This window comes from Ctenopharyngodon idella, chromosome 22 (assembly GCF_019924925.1).
Source record: "Ctenopharyngodon idella isolate HZGC_01 chromosome 22, HZGC01, whole genome shotgun sequence".
In the NCBI taxonomy this organism is placed as follows: Eukaryota; Metazoa; Chordata; class Actinopteri; order Cypriniformes; family Xenocyprididae; genus Ctenopharyngodon; species Ctenopharyngodon idella.
Window position 1 is genome coordinate 22,785,804 of NC_067241.1, and position 20,684 is coordinate 22,806,487.

At 35.3% G+C, this 20,684-nt stretch overlaps 1 protein-coding gene across 2 annotated transcripts; it reads left to right on the plus strand.

The window, feature by feature from the left end:
- Positions 1-312: 312 nt before the first annotated feature.
- rabggta (Rab geranylgeranyltransferase subunit alpha) lies at positions 313-18,941 on the plus strand. Of its 2 annotated transcripts, XM_051880140.1 has the most exons (18): positions 373-455; positions 821-844; positions 1,783-1,919; positions 3,236-3,346; positions 3,425-3,549; positions 6,774-6,961; positions 7,048-7,296; positions 9,542-9,625; positions 9,702-9,784; positions 9,859-9,954; positions 10,262-10,367; positions 10,539-10,590; positions 12,717-12,805; positions 12,887-12,975; positions 13,278-13,394; positions 15,870-15,983; positions 16,696-16,783; positions 18,141-18,941. In XM_051880140.1, exons 3-18 carry the CDS (start codon positions 1,914-1,916, stop codon positions 18,287-18,289), a joined length of 1,746 nt encoding a protein of 581 aa, XP_051736100.1. In that variant the 5' UTR covers positions 373-455; positions 821-844; positions 1,783-1,913; the 3' UTR covers positions 18,290-18,941. The 2 variants fall into 2 exon arrangements, with proteins under 2 accessions (XP_051736101.1, XP_051736100.1); XM_051880141.1 differs by lacking the exon at positions 1,783-1,919 and having other exon boundaries at positions 313-455.
- The last annotated feature ends 1,743 nt before the right edge of the window (positions 18,942-20,684 follow it).

The window sequence follows — 20,684 nt, forward strand, 5'->3', positions numbered from 1 at the left end:
TATCAATCTGGTTAATAATAGGCTTTCGTACAAGCTTGTACTATTATAAAAATAATAATATAATGTGTGTATATATATATATATATATATATATATATATATGTAAAATAATATAATATAATGCAATAAACAACACTATTCTTTCTTTATCTAATACACCATACCTTATTTACATTCCCTTGCGTTTGACATATCTGTTCAAATATTGTCTATTGTCTATTTAGTATATTGTATCTTTTATATTTTTATTTTTATTCACTTATTCTGTTATTATTATTTTTTTATTTGTCTTGTCGCAGTCATTCTGTCTGTGTTGTGGAAGCTCCTGCAGCTTTTGTCTTCTAGAGGGCGCTAGTGGACATCACGATGACGCATTTTTGAAGCGACGGAAGAGTTGTTTGTAGTACACATCGCATTTATTACACATCCATCACACCCCGAAGTCAAACACACAGGTAAAACAAAACAGGCTCTTTATCATACATAGCTGTTTATTCCGAAACTCCAGCCTCGTGTTAAAGCGATGTTTACAGCATGCTGTGAAGCTTCAGTGATTGTGCATCAGTATGACAGATCAGACCTGTGATGATTTTAGGGATCTACTCTCATGTGTCATCGCGGTTTCAGGCGTAGGAACTGTGCGCTGAATGCGATATTTTACATGTCAAATGAAACGGAGGTGTTCATTCATTGTGTGTTGGGCTGGTCACATTCATACTCATACTCAAGATGTATCATCTGTCTTAAACATGCTTTTGCACATATGCATTAAGAAAAGTCATAAATAATCTGTCACCTTAATGTGTTTTCCTATTCATAGATCTTAATCAAGTGGTGAATTATGGTGAGTTGTTCTTTCTTTCAGTGTTATTTCATTTCCTCTATTTCCATCTATTATTCTAAAGCAGGGGTTTTCATGCTTTCAGATGCTACAGACCCCCAAATATGATCATCCCCATCCTAACATTCAGTACCGTACTGTTATATGTAGAATTTATTTATGTCAGTTTATTTTAATCTTTTTTTTTTTTTATGTTAATCAAATTTTTATATATTTACTGATAAATAAATCAAACATGGAATTCCAGTGTTGTCTTCAGTAATGTATAGCAGATCTTTTATACGTAACAGACCCCAACAGGAATGTTCTATGCAGTTGTTTTGATAGAGGGAAACAAGATATTTCTAATTTAAATATTATTTGTTCTTCAGAGATTCTTCTTAAAATACAATACGGATCAGCTGTATGCAAAGTGACCCACATTTTGTTTTTGACCATTGAAAATGGGTAATATTCAACAAATTGGACAAGGAGCTGCATTGAGATCCTCATATCACTGGGATTGAACCTTAAAGGGTTAGTTCACCCAAAAATGAAAATAATGTAATTTATTACTCACCCTCATACGGGTTCCACACCCGTAAGACCTTCGTTAATCTTCGGAACGCAAATTAAGATATTTTTGCTGAAATCCGATGGCTCAGTGAGGCCTGCATAGCCAGCAATGACATTTACTCTCTCAAGATCCATTAATGGTCGTGAGAGAGTAAATGTGTCAAACCGCCAAACTGCTGAAATCACATGACTTTGGCTCTCTGAACCGCTGATTCAACACAAAAGATTTATAACGCTCCGAAGCTTCATGAAGCAGTGTTTTGAAATCGGCCATCACTATATAAGTCGTTATTTTGTTTTTTTGGCGCACCAAAATATTCTCGTCACTTTATAATATTAATGTTGAACCACTGTACTCGCATGAACTGATTTAAATATGTTTTTAGTACATTAATGGATCTTGAGAGAGGAAATGTCATTGCTGGCTATGCAGGCCTCACTGAGCCATCGGATTTCAACAAAAGTATCTTCATTTGTGTTCCGAAGATGAACGAAGGTCTTACAGGTGTGTAACAACATGAGGGTGAGTAATTAATGACATAATTTTCATTTTTGGGTGAACTAACCCTTTAAAAATGAACATACCAAAAAAAAGTTTAAGAACCACAATCTAAAAGGATATTAAGATATATTTAATGAGAGACAGCCACGCAAACTTCCGAGGGGAAAAACATTTTTGGAACTCAATTGTTTTGATAGAGGGAAACAAGATACATTTCTAGTTTCAACATTATTATTCTTCAGATATTCCTCTTTAAAAGAAGAAAAGTATCAGCTGTATGCAAAGTTTTTGACCCCAGAAAATGTGCACAGTTTACTCATGGAGCCGCATTAAGATCTCCATATCTCTGGACTGAACCATCGAGGGCCTTTAAAATGAAGATACCAAAAGGAAAGGAAAGAACCAAAATCTAAAAGGATATTAAGATATCTTTAATACTTCTTGAGTTACAGGCATGCAAACTTGAGGCAAAAAACACAAGAAGTGCCTTTTTTGAACGGTCACTGTTGGCATATAATGAAACTAAGATAGCAACAGATTTTACTAATAGAGCTACCAATCTCTGTGTAAAAATAAAATAATGATGCTGCCATCTTTCTAAAGTCATTTTTACACCCCTGTAATTTGACTCCAAATCTCAGATGAAAATAGTTGTTTATTATTTATAAAAAAAAGTTATCAATACAATATGTCTATGACTGCTTCACCCAACGGTTCTGTGTATCACTGTACAACACCCTTAGCAACCACTCTTAGCAATGTGTAAACATACATGATATTGTTAATTGAAGCTTACTGTATTATGTAGAAGAGTATTATGAGAGAGATATCGAGTAACTGAGTGTATTACCTGCATTCAGATTCAGCATTTTCCTTCAGGTCAGTCCTAAGTTCACAATAAAAAATCTGTTTGAATTTACGCTGGGATCTTGTCCTTTTAACAGTTAATGGGTTTTTCCCATGCCCTGCTGACACTGACAGTGCTAGTTAATAATTCACTGTAAACCACGGCTTCTTGGGGCTTATTGCTTTAGTATAAATATGCATAAAATATTTAGTTTCTATTGTTACATTATTTTCCTTTTTGTTCTACTCACTGTGGTACGGTACTAAATAAATCTAGTATGCTGTTAGATTAATTAATTAATTTAAATATTTGTATTTATTTACTTAAATTTTTATTTATTATAAATTTATTTAATCAAGTTCTTGATTATTATTTTATTATTATAATTAAAACATTTTTCTGTAAACATTTCCGTGGGCCCCTCAGCACTCTCTTGCGGGGCCCCGGAGCCCAGTTTGAACACATCTGTGTGTTTGTGTGTGATCATCAGCACGGCCGTGTGAAGTTAAAGACGAGCGCGCAGCAGGAGGAGGAGAAGAGGAAGGAGAGGGAGCAGAAGCTGAAGGCGTTTGTGTCTGTTCGCGACGCTGTCCTGAGGAAGGTTTGTTCTGCAGCGTGTGAGGAATGAAGTCCCGCTCGAGTCGAAGTGTGTTGAAGTTTGTCTCTCTGTGTGTGTCAGAGGAGCGCTGGAGAACATGACGAGGAGGCTTTGCAGTTGACTCAGCAGCTCCTGTCCTCAAACCCGGACATCGCCACACTGTGGAACTACAGGAGAGAAGTGCTGCTGCAGCTCGAGGCGCTACGGTGAGAGACAGATCCAGCCATCATGTCAGCCCATAACACATGCATGCTTTATTCAAGATACAAGTGTTAGGTTGACTAAGGAATCATGTTAATCTGTTGAGGTATATTTACATGCATTGCTTTCATTCTCTCACCTGTGCTTTTCTTTATCTTCACCTGTGCTTTGTCACTCAGTACTTGTCAACACCATCAGATAAAACATATCAGTTCTGTCACAGCACATATTTCTGATGTGTGTTTAGCGTTCACTTTCATCACAATCAGAAAATCTTAGTGTTTACAGCTGATGGTGTGCAAAATAACTATATTTGCATGCCACGCATGTATTAAATGTTAAATCCAAGTGAACTAAACTTTTTTTAATATTTTTTCTTTCTACCCAGGGCTTCTGAAAATGAGTTGCATTTTATTTCTAATTATTATAATATTTGGCCAATACGTCAAGTGACTAGATTCATATCATATTTATGTATATTATGCAAACCACAAATGTATTAAATGCAAAATCTGTTTTGTTTGGTGAAAATGTGTTTTTCTACTTATTATAAAAATATCTAAACATTGTATTTGATCAAAACAGCTTATTTTCCAGAGCTTTTGAAAATTAGTTACATTTACTTCTAAATGTTAAAATATTTTGCCAATTTTGATTTAGTATTTATGGCATAATTTATGTATATTATGCAAATCATACATGTATTAAATGCAAAATCCATTTTGTTTATTGGTTGAAATGAATCTACTTAAAATTTATTATAAGAAATTAAGCATTGTTTCTTGATTTGATTTGAAATCAACACTTTTTCTTTCTGCCCAGGGCTTCTGAAAATTGGTTAAATACACTTATAATTATTATAATATTTTTCCAGTGTAATACCATTTAATGCACTGATTCTTGAGATAAGGGACAAAACATGTTTCAGAAATTAGTTTTTATTATTTAATAATACATTATTTTTAAACTGATATATTTGTAGGCAAAGGTCTCTGCTAATGAACCATGTGAGGGAACAGGTTTTTCTGATTTTTTTTTTTCTAAAAATGTACATTTATTCACTTCAGAACTTAATTTGTGTCAACTCTGTCAGACGCATTTAAAAGCATGATGTTTTAATTTGATCCATCCTTTCTTGGGTTAGGGTTATTATGAACAATCCAGTTCCTAAATTCCTTAATTCTCTAACTTCCTTTTTAAAATTAAACATATATAACCAATGTTCTTAGGTAAATCAGACATGATATCATGTAGTTTAGTTGAAGTTTTAATATTTTAACACAATATATTGAAAAAAGAATAAGACATTTCCTTTAAAACTAACAAAAACCTTCACCTGACGGTGTTAAATACTGACGGTGTTGACAAATACTGACGGCGTTGACAAAAACTGATGAAGTGGACAAATACTGATGGAGTTGACATACTGACAATGTTGACAAAAACTGACAGAGTTGACAAATACTGACGGAGTTGATGGAGTTGACAAAAACTGACGGTGTTGACAAATACTGATGGAGTTTACAAATACTGACGGCGTTGACATACTGACGGAGTTGACAAATAATGACGGCATTGACAAGTACTGACGGAGTTGACAAAAACTGACGGGGTTGACAAAAACTGACGGAGTCGACGATATACTGACGGCGTTGACAAATACTGACGAAGCTGACAAATACTGACGGAGCTGACAAATACTGACGGAGCTGACAAATACTGATGGAGTTGACAAAGGTCCAGCTGGGGCCGAATATACAGTATATGTAAATAGAATCATGAAACAACATTAGAAGAATTCCCCATATGCAGAAGACATATTAAATCTTTCGTATTAAACTTTTTGAGAGCTCCTGTCAACCATCAGACTTAAAACCTGATGGAGTTGACGTCTGACGGAGTTGACAAAACTGAATATTTTTCCACCTTAACCATATGTTGTACAGTGGAGCAATTTTGTTTTCTTTCTCAGTTGTAGCTGCCTTAATAAACATATCAAAAATGCCAATGTTTATTCCACAACTATTTACAGCAACTATTACACCGGGATGACGGAGTTGACATGATAAAGCTGTGACTGCAGAGACTTCAACATTATTTGTATAAAATATAAAAAACTATACAACTTCCAAGACTATTTGTCCTACTGTGAGATCCACAATGAGCAGGAAAAAGGAAAGGGGTCCTCAGAGTTAAAGATGACCATGACATTGCCTGATTTATTCAGAATTATAAAAAATCCTGGCGAAGTTGACGCAAAGAGGACACAACTTTGATAGGCATTTTTTATGGAAAATATAATTCAAGACTTACTTTTTGTATTGTTTGATATATTACAGATCTCTGCCTTTCAATTTAAATGTATGTTTTTGAATTTGTTGCATTTTAAAACACTTTGTTTGGCAATTTTACATTGTGACCATGCTGAGGACAGGCTAAATTACATGTATTTTCCAAGTATAGAGCATGTTTTTAAATAATACTAACAAAATTAAAAGCAGTGAATGTCCTGAGTATCCAGATTTCCTTTATATGTAACTTTTTAAGTATTTTTATTTTGATGAATTTATTTATTTTTAACATAAAGAGGTTTTTTGTGTGTAGAACATTTTGTCCCTTATCTCAAGAATCAGTGAATGACTAGTTTTATAACATATTTAATGTGTTTTATTCAAATAACCATTATGCAACGAACCATATCACGTTCTAAATAATAAATCCATTTTGTTTACCTTATAATTATAATCAAAACTTTATAATTATAATAAACAATTATGTTAAAATTGATTAACTTTATTTTTTCTTTCAGACCAGGGCTTCTGTAAATTGGTTAAATTGTAATATTTTGTGAATGTAATATAATATTGGTAAAGCCATTTTTTCCATTTTTTCTATTTAAATGAAGGTAATTATATAAAAATTCCTAACAAATTATCATTATTATTATTATTATTTTGTATTGACATAATTCTGAAACAAAAAATAAAAGCACAATTAATTAAGAAGCTATAAAACTTACCAAAACCATTGTGACTTTTTTGACCTCAAAATACTCTGGTTTCTGAAATATGTTATAAAGCTGTGAAACTTTATAAAAAGTAAAAATAAAAAATAAAAAACTTTCTCCCGTCAGGACATAGTAGTAATGTTTATAATAACCATTCATTAATTACAACCCCTGACCAAAAGAGCGTTTTGAGGACAGTAATCTGTTTGTCTGTGTGTCTAGAGAGAAGGATGAGGTACAGAAGCTGTACGAGTCTGAGCTGCACTTCATCGAGGCCTGTCTGAAAGTGAACCCCAAGTCTTATGGCTGCTGGCACCACCGCACCTGGGTGAACACACGCCTGCCCCAGCCTGACTGGACACGGGAGCTCAGCCTCTGCGACCGCTGCCTCAGCCTGGACGAACGCAACTGTAATGGAATGAACAGGACCCATCTAAGAATGCACTGTATATTTTTCTCTTTCTCTAATGTGTATTTGTTCCATCTCTGTTCTCAGTCCACTGCTGGGATTACCGCCGCACAGTTGTGAAAGAGTCTGGTGTTTCTGTGGAGCAGGAGCTGCAGTTTACAGATCGGCTGATCGGCTCCAATTTCTCCAACTACTCCAGCTGGCATTACCGAAGCACGCTGTTACCTCAGCTCCACCCACAACCGGCCCCTGACTCCGGCCCCAACACAAGCCCCTCCCCCACCTCCTCGCCTCAGATTCACTCACACAGAGTCTGTGAGGAGCAGCTTCTTAAAGGTACATGAACTCAGTTTGAACAGCACACAGTATGTGAGCAGTAAGGCACTTGAGACTGTGTATGTCTTTAGCTTATAAACCGTACTGCTTAATTTCAGCACATCCAGAACACTGTATTGACAAACACACAAAACACACAAAATATTATATGAGCTCATGATGTTCAATACCATTAAAAGACTTGGGGTTGATGAGATATTTAAATGTTTTTAATGTTGAAAGAAGTCTCTTCTGCTCACCAAGGCCGCATGTATTTGATCAAACATGCAGTAAAAGCATTAATATTGTGAAATATTATTACAATTTACTAACTTTCTATTGTGATACACTTTAAACTGTTATTTATTCCTGTGATCAAAGCTGAATTTTCAGCATCATTACTCCAGTCTTCAGTGTCACATGATCCTTCAGAAATCAATGTTTTTGCTGTTTAATATTTTCGTTGTAACCATGATACTTTTTTGAGATTGTTTGATGAACGTTAAAAAAAACAGCATTTATTTGAAATTGAAATCTTTTGTCAATTGATCAATAAATTTAATGCATTGCTAAAAAAAGTATTAAAAAAAATATTGACCCCAAACTTTTGAACGGTAGTTCAGATCTCATCATTTTCTGATCCCATCCTTCCTTATAGTTAGCTTAAAGGTTCTGTTTATTAAAAATGAAAACAATAAAAAGTTAAAAGTTGTTTATGAAGTCTCACAAAGAAAAAAGATATTCTTAGTAAATTAAAGGTTAATTTAATTATTAAAGCAATCAGAAAAGACATTTCTAAAATTACAATAGGATCACTGAGTTTAAAATGAAAAGATGTACATATTTATAAATGATTTGATATAAAAGAAATAATGTACAGTCATTATGACAGAATAAACTTTGACATTTATAATGATTATTACACAGCTGCATCAAAAAATAAATAATTGGAAAAGAAATATTGCTTTCAGTTTAAATTATTTTTATTATGTGAGAAGACTATATACTTTATAAAACAATTATAAAATTAAATTGCTTGCCATTTTTATCTTATTGTTTCTCATTTTTATTTTCTTGACCATTGTCTTCTTGGTGTCTTAGTTAGTAGTAACATGATAATATGGTCAAGACCTGGTAACACTTAAGTTGATTATTATCATGCATATTACTAGGATATTGGCTGATTATTAGTAAACGGTTAGTTCCTGTCCTTGATTCTGATTGGTCAAAAGCTGTGTTTTATTCACGATAAAACACGGCTATGACTGATTCACCCAAAGGTTCTGTGTGTCACTACACAACACCCTTAGCAACCACTCTTAGCAATGTAAACTGTATGTTTTCAATTGATATTGTTCATTGAAGCTTACTGTATTATGTAGAAGAGTATTGTGAGAAAGAGATCGAGTGAGTGAGTTTATTACCTGCATTCAGATTTAGCATTTCCCTTTAGGTCAGTTCTATGTTCATAATAAAAAATCTGTTTAAATGTCCGATGTATTATCTTGTCCTTTTAACAGTTAAGGGGTTTTCCCATGACTGACAGTGCTAGTCAAAGCATTGTCAGTTGCGTCTTGTTCCGTGTTCACAACAGTTCAGTCTTTTCAATGTAAAAGTCTTTGCTACTGACTGACACACTCATAAAGACAGTTTTTGCCGCCATCTAATGGCGTAATAATGTAACTTCTGTTGCTGTTCACGGTCATGGACTATTTTTTTCCAGCGGAAGGAATACTTTAGTGAAAGTTTACTTCATGAAAGTTGCATTGATACATATTTTTGGCTTTAATATTTGTATTGTGTGGTAACGGTTTTATAAAAGCAATAAGGTACTCGAGGCTAGTGCTGTATCCTGAATAAGTCACGGCTGAAGGGGTTGCAGGCCTTCAGCCGTGACTTATTCACGATACAGCACAGCCTCTCGTACCTTATTGCTTACTTACAAAGCACATATTAATGCCTTATTCTGCATGACCATATTTTACATCCCATAATCCTACCCAATACCTAAACTTAACAACTACCTTACTGACTATTAATAAGCAGTAATTAGGAGTTTATTGAGGCAATAGCTAATAGTGAGAACTGGACCCTAATCTTAACTGTTACCTTTATATCTGTGCAAAAATAATCAAAACTTCAGAATATCTGTCAGCCAGTCAGAATCAAGCATCTGTGATATTAACAGAAATATTTGACCTCTGTTGACCAGTCAGATGTATTTCAGTGAGCTATAAAACAAATTTTGATGTGATGTCTTTTCTAGAATATGAGCTGGCACATAATGCGTTCTTCACCGACCCCAATGATCAGAGCGCCTGGTTCTACTACCGCTGGCTGCTGGGCCGAGGTGAGTGTGTGTGTGTGTCTACTCCACATTTGACATGATAAGTCTGCTCACCCCTGTTGTGTGTGTGTGTATGTAGCGGAGCGAGAGGAGATGATCAGTTGTGTGTATGTCAGCCGGGAGGGCGAGAGGGTGTCTGTCGCCTTTTCCAAACCTGTTCAGGTAAGTGACTCCTGACTCCTCAAATCAACAGCACTGTTAACCACAGCGTGAGTGAACGAGTGTCTTTCTCTCAGGCGCTGTCGGTGGGTCTGATGCTGGTGTTGGACGGGCAGCCTCAGAAGGTGGAGTGGAGAAGCGCCCACCCACGTTTCCATCACAGTCCTGTCTGGGTATCCTTCACTTTGCCATCAACAAGCAGTGCCATTCCTGTTTTAAAGAGCACCTGTTAGGCTTGTTTCCATGTTCATCTTTCTTTAGTGTGTAATGTTGCTGTTTGATCATGAAAAAGCTCTGCAAAGTCCTTCCAGATGGAGTTATTCTTTATATTAGTGTCACTGTTTCTGAACTCCCTGAAACACTTGAGTGTTGAGTTTTCTTCCAGGAACGAACACGTCACACGTCCTTTGTTTGTAAAGCACTTGAGCTGTATCTTTATTTATTCACACACACACACAGATCTTTAACTGTTTGTGTCAGCTGTGTGATCTTCCTCCCGGCTCCATCGCTGACATGAGTAACGAACACAACCTGACCGTCCACTGGACAGAGAAACACACACACAGAGACTGTGCTCTCTATACTGGTGAGTGTCACACTGACACGTACGTGTGTGTGTGTGTGTGTGTGTGTGTGTGTGTGTGTGTGTGTGTGATGGATGGTTTGCCGGGGTCATTGTGGGGGAAATCATGGTTGTGTGTTTATTGAAGAGAGATGAAGACCGAGAGAGTGTGTAAACATCTCTGTCATGTTTTAGGCTGTGCTGAAAGCTGGTGCAGAGACTCTGCCACTGATCAGGAACTCTTCAGGTACTGCTGTATGTCTCTTTGTGTGCTTTTAATTGTTTGATTTTTTTTATTTTTATTTTTTTGACAACTAAACCCTTCATCTCTCAGATCTGATGGTGAAGAGCTTGCTTTGTAAGATTAATACTGTGCATATGCAACAAACAATTAAAAGAAGCCGTTTTATTGGCAACATGCACCTGTCCATGATTCTTAGCCTAATTAATGCACTACTGTTTAAAAGTTTAGGGTCAATATGATTTTTTTTTTTTTTTAAAGGAAATTAATACTTTTATTCAGCAAAGATGCATTAAATTGATCAAAAGTGACAGTGAAGACATTTATCAAATTCAGCTTTGATCACAGGAATAAACTACAGTTTAACATACACTGCCCGGCCAAAAAAAGTCGCTGTTTGGATTTTAATAGGCAAATACTTAAGAGTCTATGAATGGATCATTATTACAGTGATTATTATGTTTCTAGCATGTTATATGTTTCATCAGGCTCAAATTGTGAAAGAATTGTTGGGAGGGAGCATGAAGAATCATTTTCAACCATGAATTGGCACCTCTGAATCCAGACCTTAATTTCATTGAAAGTCTTTGGGATGTGCTGGAGGAGACTTTACAGAGTGCTCACCTCTTGCATTGTCAATACAAGATCTTGACCAAAAATTGATGCACCTCTTGATGGAAATAACATCACAACATTTATTTCTATCGAGAGGTGCATCATTTTTTGGTCAAGATCTTGTATTGACAATGCAAGAGGTGAGCACTCTGTAAAGTCTCCTCCAGCACATCCCAAAGACTTACACTGACGTTAAGGTCAGTGCCAATTCATGTGTGAAAATGATTCTTCGTGCTCCCTCCCAACAATTCTTTCACAATTTGAGCCTGATGTATCTTGACATTGTCATCCTGGAATATGGCCATGATACATCTTAATACATGGTTGTTTAAGAAATGAAAAGCTACACACTCCATCTTTTAGGGTTAAAAGAACCGTTGCCAAACATATAACATGCTAGAAACATAATAATCACTGCAATAATGATCCATCCATAGAAGTATTTTCCTATTAAAATCCAAACAGCGACTTTTTTTTTTTTTTTGGCCATGCAGTGTATATTCTCATAGAAAACAGCTATTTTACATTGTAATAATATTTCACTGTTTTTACTGTATTTTTGATCAAATAAATTAAGCCTTGGTGAGCAGAAGAGACTTCTTTCAAAAGAAAATTATTTTTTTCCTGACCTCAAACTTTTGAACAATAGTGTGTATATTAAAACACTAAGTTGAAAATATAAAAGTCTTAAACACATTCTGTATTTCTCAAAACACAGGAAAACCAAACACTGAACTGCAAATCTGCAATATTTGAATATTATAGCAATTTTTCCCCCACTGGTCTTAATCTTTCATGTGTAACGATCATGTACAGCTCCAATGTCCTTCTCATTCCTGTTTTGGTCATGGTAAGATTTTTGTCAAGCTTTGATAATTAAAGTTGCTACAAGTGATTCTTTTTTCAAATACTACTAACTGTCACAACTAATAATGTCACAACTAACTGACAGAAATCACAGAGAAATCAGCCCAGTGCTCTGTCAGCAGGTTTGTGCCCCGCCCTCTGCCTGTCAATCATCTTACAGATTCAGGTTTGCTGACATGTCCTTAGAGGGTGGGGTTTGGTTTCAGTTAAAATGAAACAGCCTTATCTGTCATACATTTTATACAGTATCCTAGTTCAATGTGAATAATTGCATTCTTAAAGTGCCTGTATATTACATGTAAACTATCTAAAAAGATAATTTAATTATAATTTATTTTAATATAAATAATTCAATTATTTGTATGACAATTATTTGCAAGTAAAATTTTCATGTTTGTAACCGGTGTCATGATGAGAAGAATAATGGCTTACTAACGTTTGATTGTGTTGGGACAAGTTTATCCCCAGAATTCAGATAAATGTTCACATTTTAAACCTCCTTTTGGTGACATCCTCAATTGGAATAACAAAATTTAAAAAAAGTTTTTTTTTTTTTTTTTTTTTTTTTGGTCATTCTAAAAATCCTCAAAAAAGTCTCATTATATGTACCTTCATATAAATAACAGAAGCCTATGGTTTGTGTGTTGCAGGAGTGAGCTGTCGGTTGAGAAAGGTTCAGTGCTACAGGCTGAGCTTCAGTCTTGCAATCAGCTGCTGGAGCTCGAACCTCAGAACAAATGTAAGTGTGTGTGTATGCATACTTCACATAGCATTTTGTATTTCCTGTCATCTCTTTGACAAAAGAAACTGTGTGTTTCAGGGTGTCTGCTGACAGTCATACTCCTCATGAGAGCTCTGGATCCTCTAGGCCATGAGAAAGAGACTCTGGCACATTTTCAAACCCTTAAAGTGAGAACAAACTACTGCAACCTCAACAATGAGACATGCTCTGCCAACAAGAAATAATGAGGCACAAACAATACATTAAATATGTAATTGTTTACTTTAGGTTTCTGGAAACAAGCAATGCCTATTAAAATCTCAGGACTTGGTTTATATTCCAATAATGTGTGGCACAAATTGTGTGCAGAGTTGAACACTGGGTTAGGTGTTTGTTCAGATCACTAACGCCTCACTATGGGCAATAGTGATGGTGATGTTTGCCTTTGAAAGTCGTATAATTGGTGTTTTTCTCGCTCTCTGTTTTACAGGAAGTGGACCCCATGCGCTCTTCCTACTATAGTGACCTGTGCAGCAAGTTTATGATTGAAAACACCATTCTGAAAATGGAGTATGCAGAGGTGCGAGTGTTTAGCCTTTCCAATAAGGTAAGAGCGGCCAACCCTGTTCCATTGTAGTTTTTATTTTTTAATTTAGTTTTTATTCAATTTATTTTCAATTATACTTTCTAATGAAGGTTTCTTGTTCTTAATTTTTGTTTTCTCATTTTCTCTTCATTTATGTTCTCATTTATCAGTATATGATGGAGACATCTTCTTAATGCATATTTAATATAAAAAAATAAACATTCATAAATCAATTTCAGGCAGAACTTTTAAAATTTAATTACTCTTTGCCGTTATTTGGGGGTAATTTTAAAATCAGCATGAATTTTTTATTTATTTATTTATTTTCTTAATGCAGGTTACTGGTCTTATTGTGAACAATTTATGCAAGCATTTTTTTTTTCTTTTTAACAAAATGGCTTTATAATCTTAAATCAAAATGACTTAATGCAAGACTGTCAATTGCAAACCAGTTGCTTTCAGATCTGCCTTCATTAATACAGCACTATTATTTTTAAAATTTTATTTTAGGTAGTTTCAGAGGCATGAATATTTTAGTTTCACTTTTTTTTAATTATTCTTTATTTCAGTTTATTAAAGTTTTTTTCAATAGTTAAAAATTTCATTTATGAATATTAATTCCTGGTTAATATGTGTTCATTTAACTAAACATTAAAATATGTGAGGTTGGAGTTATTAAAGTAAAATGTGTTTTGTAAAAAGTATTCCTAGGCATCATCAGGATGATTTATAAAGAGTACTTCATTATGTGCTTGTGTAATGAGTGTGACTAAATTGTTTAAATATCTTTACTCGTGTGAAATTGATGTTGCACATGAATGTCATGAAAGAAATGTCATGAGTAATGTACAGTGTAATCGTCTTGCTCAACCATTTGCACGTGAGATATAATAGTCGTTGACTTTCTAATTCTTTTACGTGTCTTTCAGCCATCTAATAGAGCACATTTTAAATATAATATCCTGTTAAAAAAATGTTTATACTCAACTCACTGAATCTTTATTACCATTTGAGTGTTAAATACACAAACATAACTGTAATTTCAGGATGTAAGCAGTAATGAAATAAGTCATAATATGTGGATACTTTTTGTGAATCCTATAAAGGCAAGAATACTTTATAATGTAATATAGTTTCTGAGGGCTTGCTCAGCAGATCAAATGCCAAAAATACATATATATAATATATCAGCAATCATTTTGAAATCAGCAGTTTAGTTTTAAAGGTTTAAAAATTAAGAATAACATTGGAATGAAATATGGTAGACTGGAGGTGTGAATTCAGCATTTTATTTAACAAATCTCTATACATTCTGGTGTAAATAAAAGAAAATGTACAAATTTGTTTAAGAAAATGTCTGTCTTAATTTCCAGTGAATCTAATGAAAAGCTTTGTTGTGGGTGTATTTTATTTAATGTTGTTGCTATTCATGATTTCATTTCACTGTGGCATAAATTCTCTTCTATACAAGGAATGACAGACTACGAATAAAAAATTTTTGGGGTGTGCCTATTAAAGGTTAAGAAATTGATTTATTGTCAAATTCATGGTGCAGTTATAGAAACACCCATGTGGGTGTTCTGAATCACAGTAAAAACACAGCTCTTTCTTGTTTCTGTCAATGTAGTGACAACAGCAGTCACACCCTGATTATCAGACCACATGGATCACAATAATCCACCTCCCAATCCAAATTACCAGTATTACACCATGCAGTGCTTTACTTATCTCAGGCCCTGTTTCCACCTGGTATTAAGATGCGTTTTGGTTGATCAGATCACAAGTAGATGAGGGAGATGCATTCCCGTTTACACCTGGTGTTTTAATCTGTCTCTTTTGTCCCCTTTCAACCACTTCTGTCCTGATTTCTTGTAGGGGAGGGTCTATGGGTGGGTAAATTAATGGGCTTTTTCAGATCTTTCGATCTAATGGATGAAATAAGTTCACAAAATTTACACATGAACACATGACGGAAAAACATACGGAGAGCAGCAGCTTTCATTTCTGCTCTGACAGCCACAAGATCAGCCGAACGCTGTGAGTGTGTGTTAGAAATCAGGAATGAAGAGAGAACATTGTGCTTGGTACATTTTTCATCTTCAAACAAAACTTGGGTCTTCAGCCGACAAAGTTTAAATCCTGTCTGGCTAGAGCGCTTCTCATAATGTTTACGCATTAGTTCAGTAGACGGAGAGTAGACCGTCTTTAGTGACTGTTTGAACACATTTGATCACATGAGCGTCTACACTACGAAAGCAATCGGTAGAATGTGTTTTCAACTGTATTTAGTGTCGTTCACTTGTGATCTGATCGACCAACACGCTTCTTAATACCAGGTGGAAACTGACCCTTACTTTCAGTTTCTCTGGCGTTGACCGCATCCTTCTGCAGAACAAGTTCCGTCCATTTCAGTCAATGTTGCAATGCTTGAAACGAAAGATTACCTTGAATATCTTGCAGTTAGACATCTTTTTTTGTCTCTCTCTCCTACTTCAGAACCTGACAACCTTGTGTCACCTCGATCAGCTTCTCTTGGTGACCCATATCAACCTCTCCTCCAATCAGCTTGTGCGGCTGCCACCTCAGTTTGCCATGTTGCAGTGCCTAGAGGTGAACCCATGCTTCTTTTCTTCATCATTTCCCACAAATAACTGTTAGGCACCATTCACACAGAATGCGTTTTTGCTGTTAAAAATGTGAGAAACAGGTCATTGGAACGCAAAAAACGCAAGCTCTTGAGATGTGTCCATTACATGCAATCTGCAAGCGATCACATCATTACCGTATGGCACAAGCTGATTGGCCTCTGCTGATCCTGCAGCCAATGAGATTGCTTGCTCAACATTTAATAGTCTGGATCAGTGTTTGCTGTAATCTAGTCCTGCAGTGCTATCAGAGTTCCTCTGAACCCCTCCACCTCCCCAGCTCCACCTGCCTAGATCTGCTGCAGGATTGATGTATGTCTGTTTATGCAGCAGCAGCAGAGTCCATATTTGCTCTGCAGCAGCGTAGCAGGCTTAGCCTGCCAAGACCAAATAACATTACCATATTCAATAACATGGTAAAACTATTCTGAGAGTTGTCATGACTGAACTTCTTTTAACTTTAGAGCTGCATTTTTAGACCACCGTGTCATGCGTGAGTTGCTGCAAAAGATGCGAGACACGAGTGCAACGGATAAAGACATCCGTCTAGTGCGTTTTTGCACAGAAAATCAAAGGAAAATGCATTCTGTGTGAACAATCCCCTAACTCAGTGTTTCTTTGAAATGATTGCATTAATAAGGTGAATTGTGCTTCATATGGAGTGGTTTATTCTTCAGGTGTTGGAGGCCGATGATAATGCCATTGAAAGTCTGGAGGGACTATATCATCTGCCTAAACTAGAGGAGGTTTCTCTGAAGAACAATCGTATCCTTTTCTCCAAAAAAAAAAAAAAAATCTGTGCGATTTTGTTAGGGAAATGAAGGAATTTCTGTATTTTTTTTCCTCAATAGCCTACGAAAACGATATTTAGCACAAAAACATATAACGCAATAAAATTGCAAGATTATCATTAAAGTATCGCATTCTGGATTCAAACACCCATGCGATCTTACTCAGTGCTCGAAGTGGGCCGGGACTTCTATATTTTTGTCTGTAGGGTGTACTGGCACTTCTCACATGTTGCCAGTACTCTAACCCCACACCGAAACACATACACGCACGTTCGGAGCTTTTATAAAGCATGAGTGGCGCGAAAGATTTGTGCGAGCCGTTCCTTTGATAATATGTGCAACCCATTTGAATTCTATTGAGAATGTAGTAAAACGCTATGAGGAAAGTCAAACATGATCTAAAAACAGCCAATAAAAAAACATGATGATGATCCTGCAAGCTTTTTAAACTTCTCATGACCACCTTTAGGCTACTAGAATTTATCACGTTCTATTGTATTTATTGTGGTACATTTTAACTAACTTGTTTAAGAATTTATAATATGTAATCTGTTAAGGGAATAGATTTTAAAAAGAAAGAAAAAAGTTAACATTGCCCTAAGCATGTAATGAGGAGCCATCAATGGTCTGTAATTATATCCTTATTGTAACAAATTCTATGGTTAAACAATTACAGGAACTACTTTTTCATTGGCCAAGTACAAGAGCTTAAAAGCATGGACCTTCTTGAATTATTGACTAAACAATTGGTTTTCCTCATGTAATTTCAGTCAAGAAATGTTTAATGATACAAAAGATTTTTCTTTTTCTTTTTTTTTTTCCAGAATAAATTCTGTTCTTTTGAACTTTCTATTCATCATAGAAAAAAATCCATAAAAATATATAGCAGCACAACCAAATCAGCATATTTTTAATAATATGTCACATTATAACTACTTTTACTGTATTTGGTCACATAAATGCAGTCTTGGTGAGCAGAAGAGACATTTTTCAAAAACATGAAAGTATCTTACTGACCATAAACTTTTGAATGGTAGTATAAATAAATGTTAAACATACATATATTAAATATTAAACAATATTAAACATATTTATTAAACATAATATTACATGATATAGTTAATATAGTACAGTTATATAATATAGTTATATTTCTCTTTTACTAGTTAAGAATGTGTAATATACTGTATCGGTTACACTTTATTTTGATGGTCCACTTTAGACATTCTGACTGTAAGTGTGCAACTTTGAATCTAACTCAGACCTTCTTATCTGACATTGTTAGTGTGTAATTTACATTTATGTGTGTAATTTCTTAATGCATTTCTCAGAAATCTGTAAACTGTCTGATCTTGAATCATTGGCGTCCTGCATGAAACTGACCAGGCTGGATCTGCGTGGAAACCCTGTCCACAAAACTGCCGACATAGAGTCTGAGCTGAGCCAGCTGTTGCCATTGGTTACTGCCCTGTCCCTTTGATGTGTGTGTGTGTCTGTATGTGTGTCTGTGTGTGTGACTTACTACATGTACTGCTTTAGAGACTAATTAGAGCTCGCTTAACCATTTCTAAACCTGTACCTCATGTGCTGAACCTAATCAGACTTAAAGCAATAGTTCACCCACAAATGAAAAGTCAGCCATTTAACTGTATTTTGTTAGGCTATATGATATTTTGATGAATGTTCATGCTGCTCTTTTCCATACAGTCCTAATGTAATTCAAATAAATGACATTTAACTTCAGACGCGCTTCACAGACCTTTCATTTTTGGGTGAACTGTGCCTTTAAAAACAGTCTGCATCCTGTCTGTGTGTTTGTGTGTGATTAATGACGGTTCACGATCACATTTCAAATAAAGTTTGACCTCTATAAACCCCGCACTGCATGCTGATGGAGAGAAATGTTTTGCAACATCTCCTTTTACTTTTAGCCCTTGAAGTTCGGAAAGGTCAGAGGTCATGTTTTGGGCAGAGATGTTGTTCTTGCGATGTATCGGTGAAGATGCAGATATTCGGCAGTGAGCTTCCTGTACTGTATGAATTATACACCATTTTAGCTCTGTAAAAGTCATCCATCTGTGGTGTGAAAGCTGCAGGTAAAAATGCTAATAAAGAAACATTTCTGTTCCCCATGTCTGTGTCTATTTGGTCTAGTTCTTTGAGGACGTCTTATAAAAGAGTATGTTCAGATGGAAGATAAGTGTTATGCTGTTTTATGTGCAAATATGACTGCAAGCACCCCAATGGAATGTGCATTATATCGATGAGATGATTTGTTCGGTCATCGTGGATATAGATATCATCTTTAGTATGTTCAAAAGCAGTGGGTAGACATATTTATAACTTATAATGTTGTATTTATAACTTATGTTATAGATGTAATAATAAATGCAGCCATTTTTAAAAAAGTATAATGCAAAAACATGTATGTGCACAATAAGTTCATTGTATCAAATGATTAATTTAAATGTAAAGACACTGAATATATAGTGGAGGCAGAAAATGTTTTCTTGAAAGATATTTAGTTTACACTGATAAACTCGTAATCAGATTATTTAGCAAGTAAGCAGAAATCGTTGGAGGGAAGAAGCATAAAGTCAAATTATTCCCATGTTATAATTTCTAGCCATGTTTTATGGCCGGTTCATACAGAATGCATCTGCTTTAAGTGTTTTGCTAGACAGACATTTTTGACCATCATAACTTCATTTTACCACATCATGCACTGGGTTCAGGTGGGCATTTATAAATGGAAAAATAAATGATAGTTTTGATGTGTATGACTACAGCAAGGCAAAGTGCATCATATGCATCAATGTTTTAGTAATTTAGTAAAATAGTTATGTTTCTTGAGCAGTGATTACAGTAATGTTGTTGTCTCTGTGATTGTTGATTCATAACACATTCATAACAGAGCACGTTTCTGCATGTGTTAAGAACTGGTTTTCATGAAATGTTGTGACGTTGCATTTTTATAATTACTAAAGGACTATGATAATTCAAAACAATGAATGAGGTGGATCATGCATTTCAGTTACATGATTAATAGCTTTCTTTTGTAATAGAACATTTAGACCAAATATCAATGGATAAAAGATATAAAGAAACTCAACTATCTGTCTGTCTGTCTATCTATCTATCATCTATCTGTCTGTCTATCTATCTATCATCTATCTGTCTGTCTGTCTGTCTGTCTATCTATCTATCATCTATCTGTCTATCTGTCTGTCTATCTATCATCTATCTGTCTGTCTGTCTGTCTGTCTGTCTGTCTATCTATCTGTCTATCCATCTGTCTATCTATCTGTCTGTCTGTCTCTATCATCTGTCTGTCTATCTATCTATCATCTGTCTGTCTGTCTGACTGTCTATCTATGTCTGTCTGTCTATGTCTTATCTGTCTGTCTGTCTATCTATCTATCATCTGTCTATCCATCTGTCTGTCTATCTATCTGTCTGTCTGTCTATCTATCATCTATCTGTCTGTCTGTCTGGTTATCTGTCTGTCTGTCAATCTGTCTGTCTGTCTGTCTGTCTGTTTATCTGTCTGTCTGTCTATCTATGTCTGTCAATCTGTCTGTCTATCTGTCTGTCTATCTGTCTGTCTGTGTCTATCTGTCTGTCTATCTGTCTGTCTGTCTATCATCTATCTATCAGTCTATCTGTCTGTCTATCTATCTATCATCTGTCTATCCATCTGTCTGTCTATCTATCTATCTGTCTGCCTGTCTGTCTATGTCTGTCAATCTGTCTGTCTGTTTATCTGTCTGTCTGTCTATCTGTCTATCTGTGTCTGTCTATCCATCTATCAATCATCTGTCTGTCTGTCTGTCTATCTATGTCTATCTGTCTGTCTCTATCTATCTATCTATCTA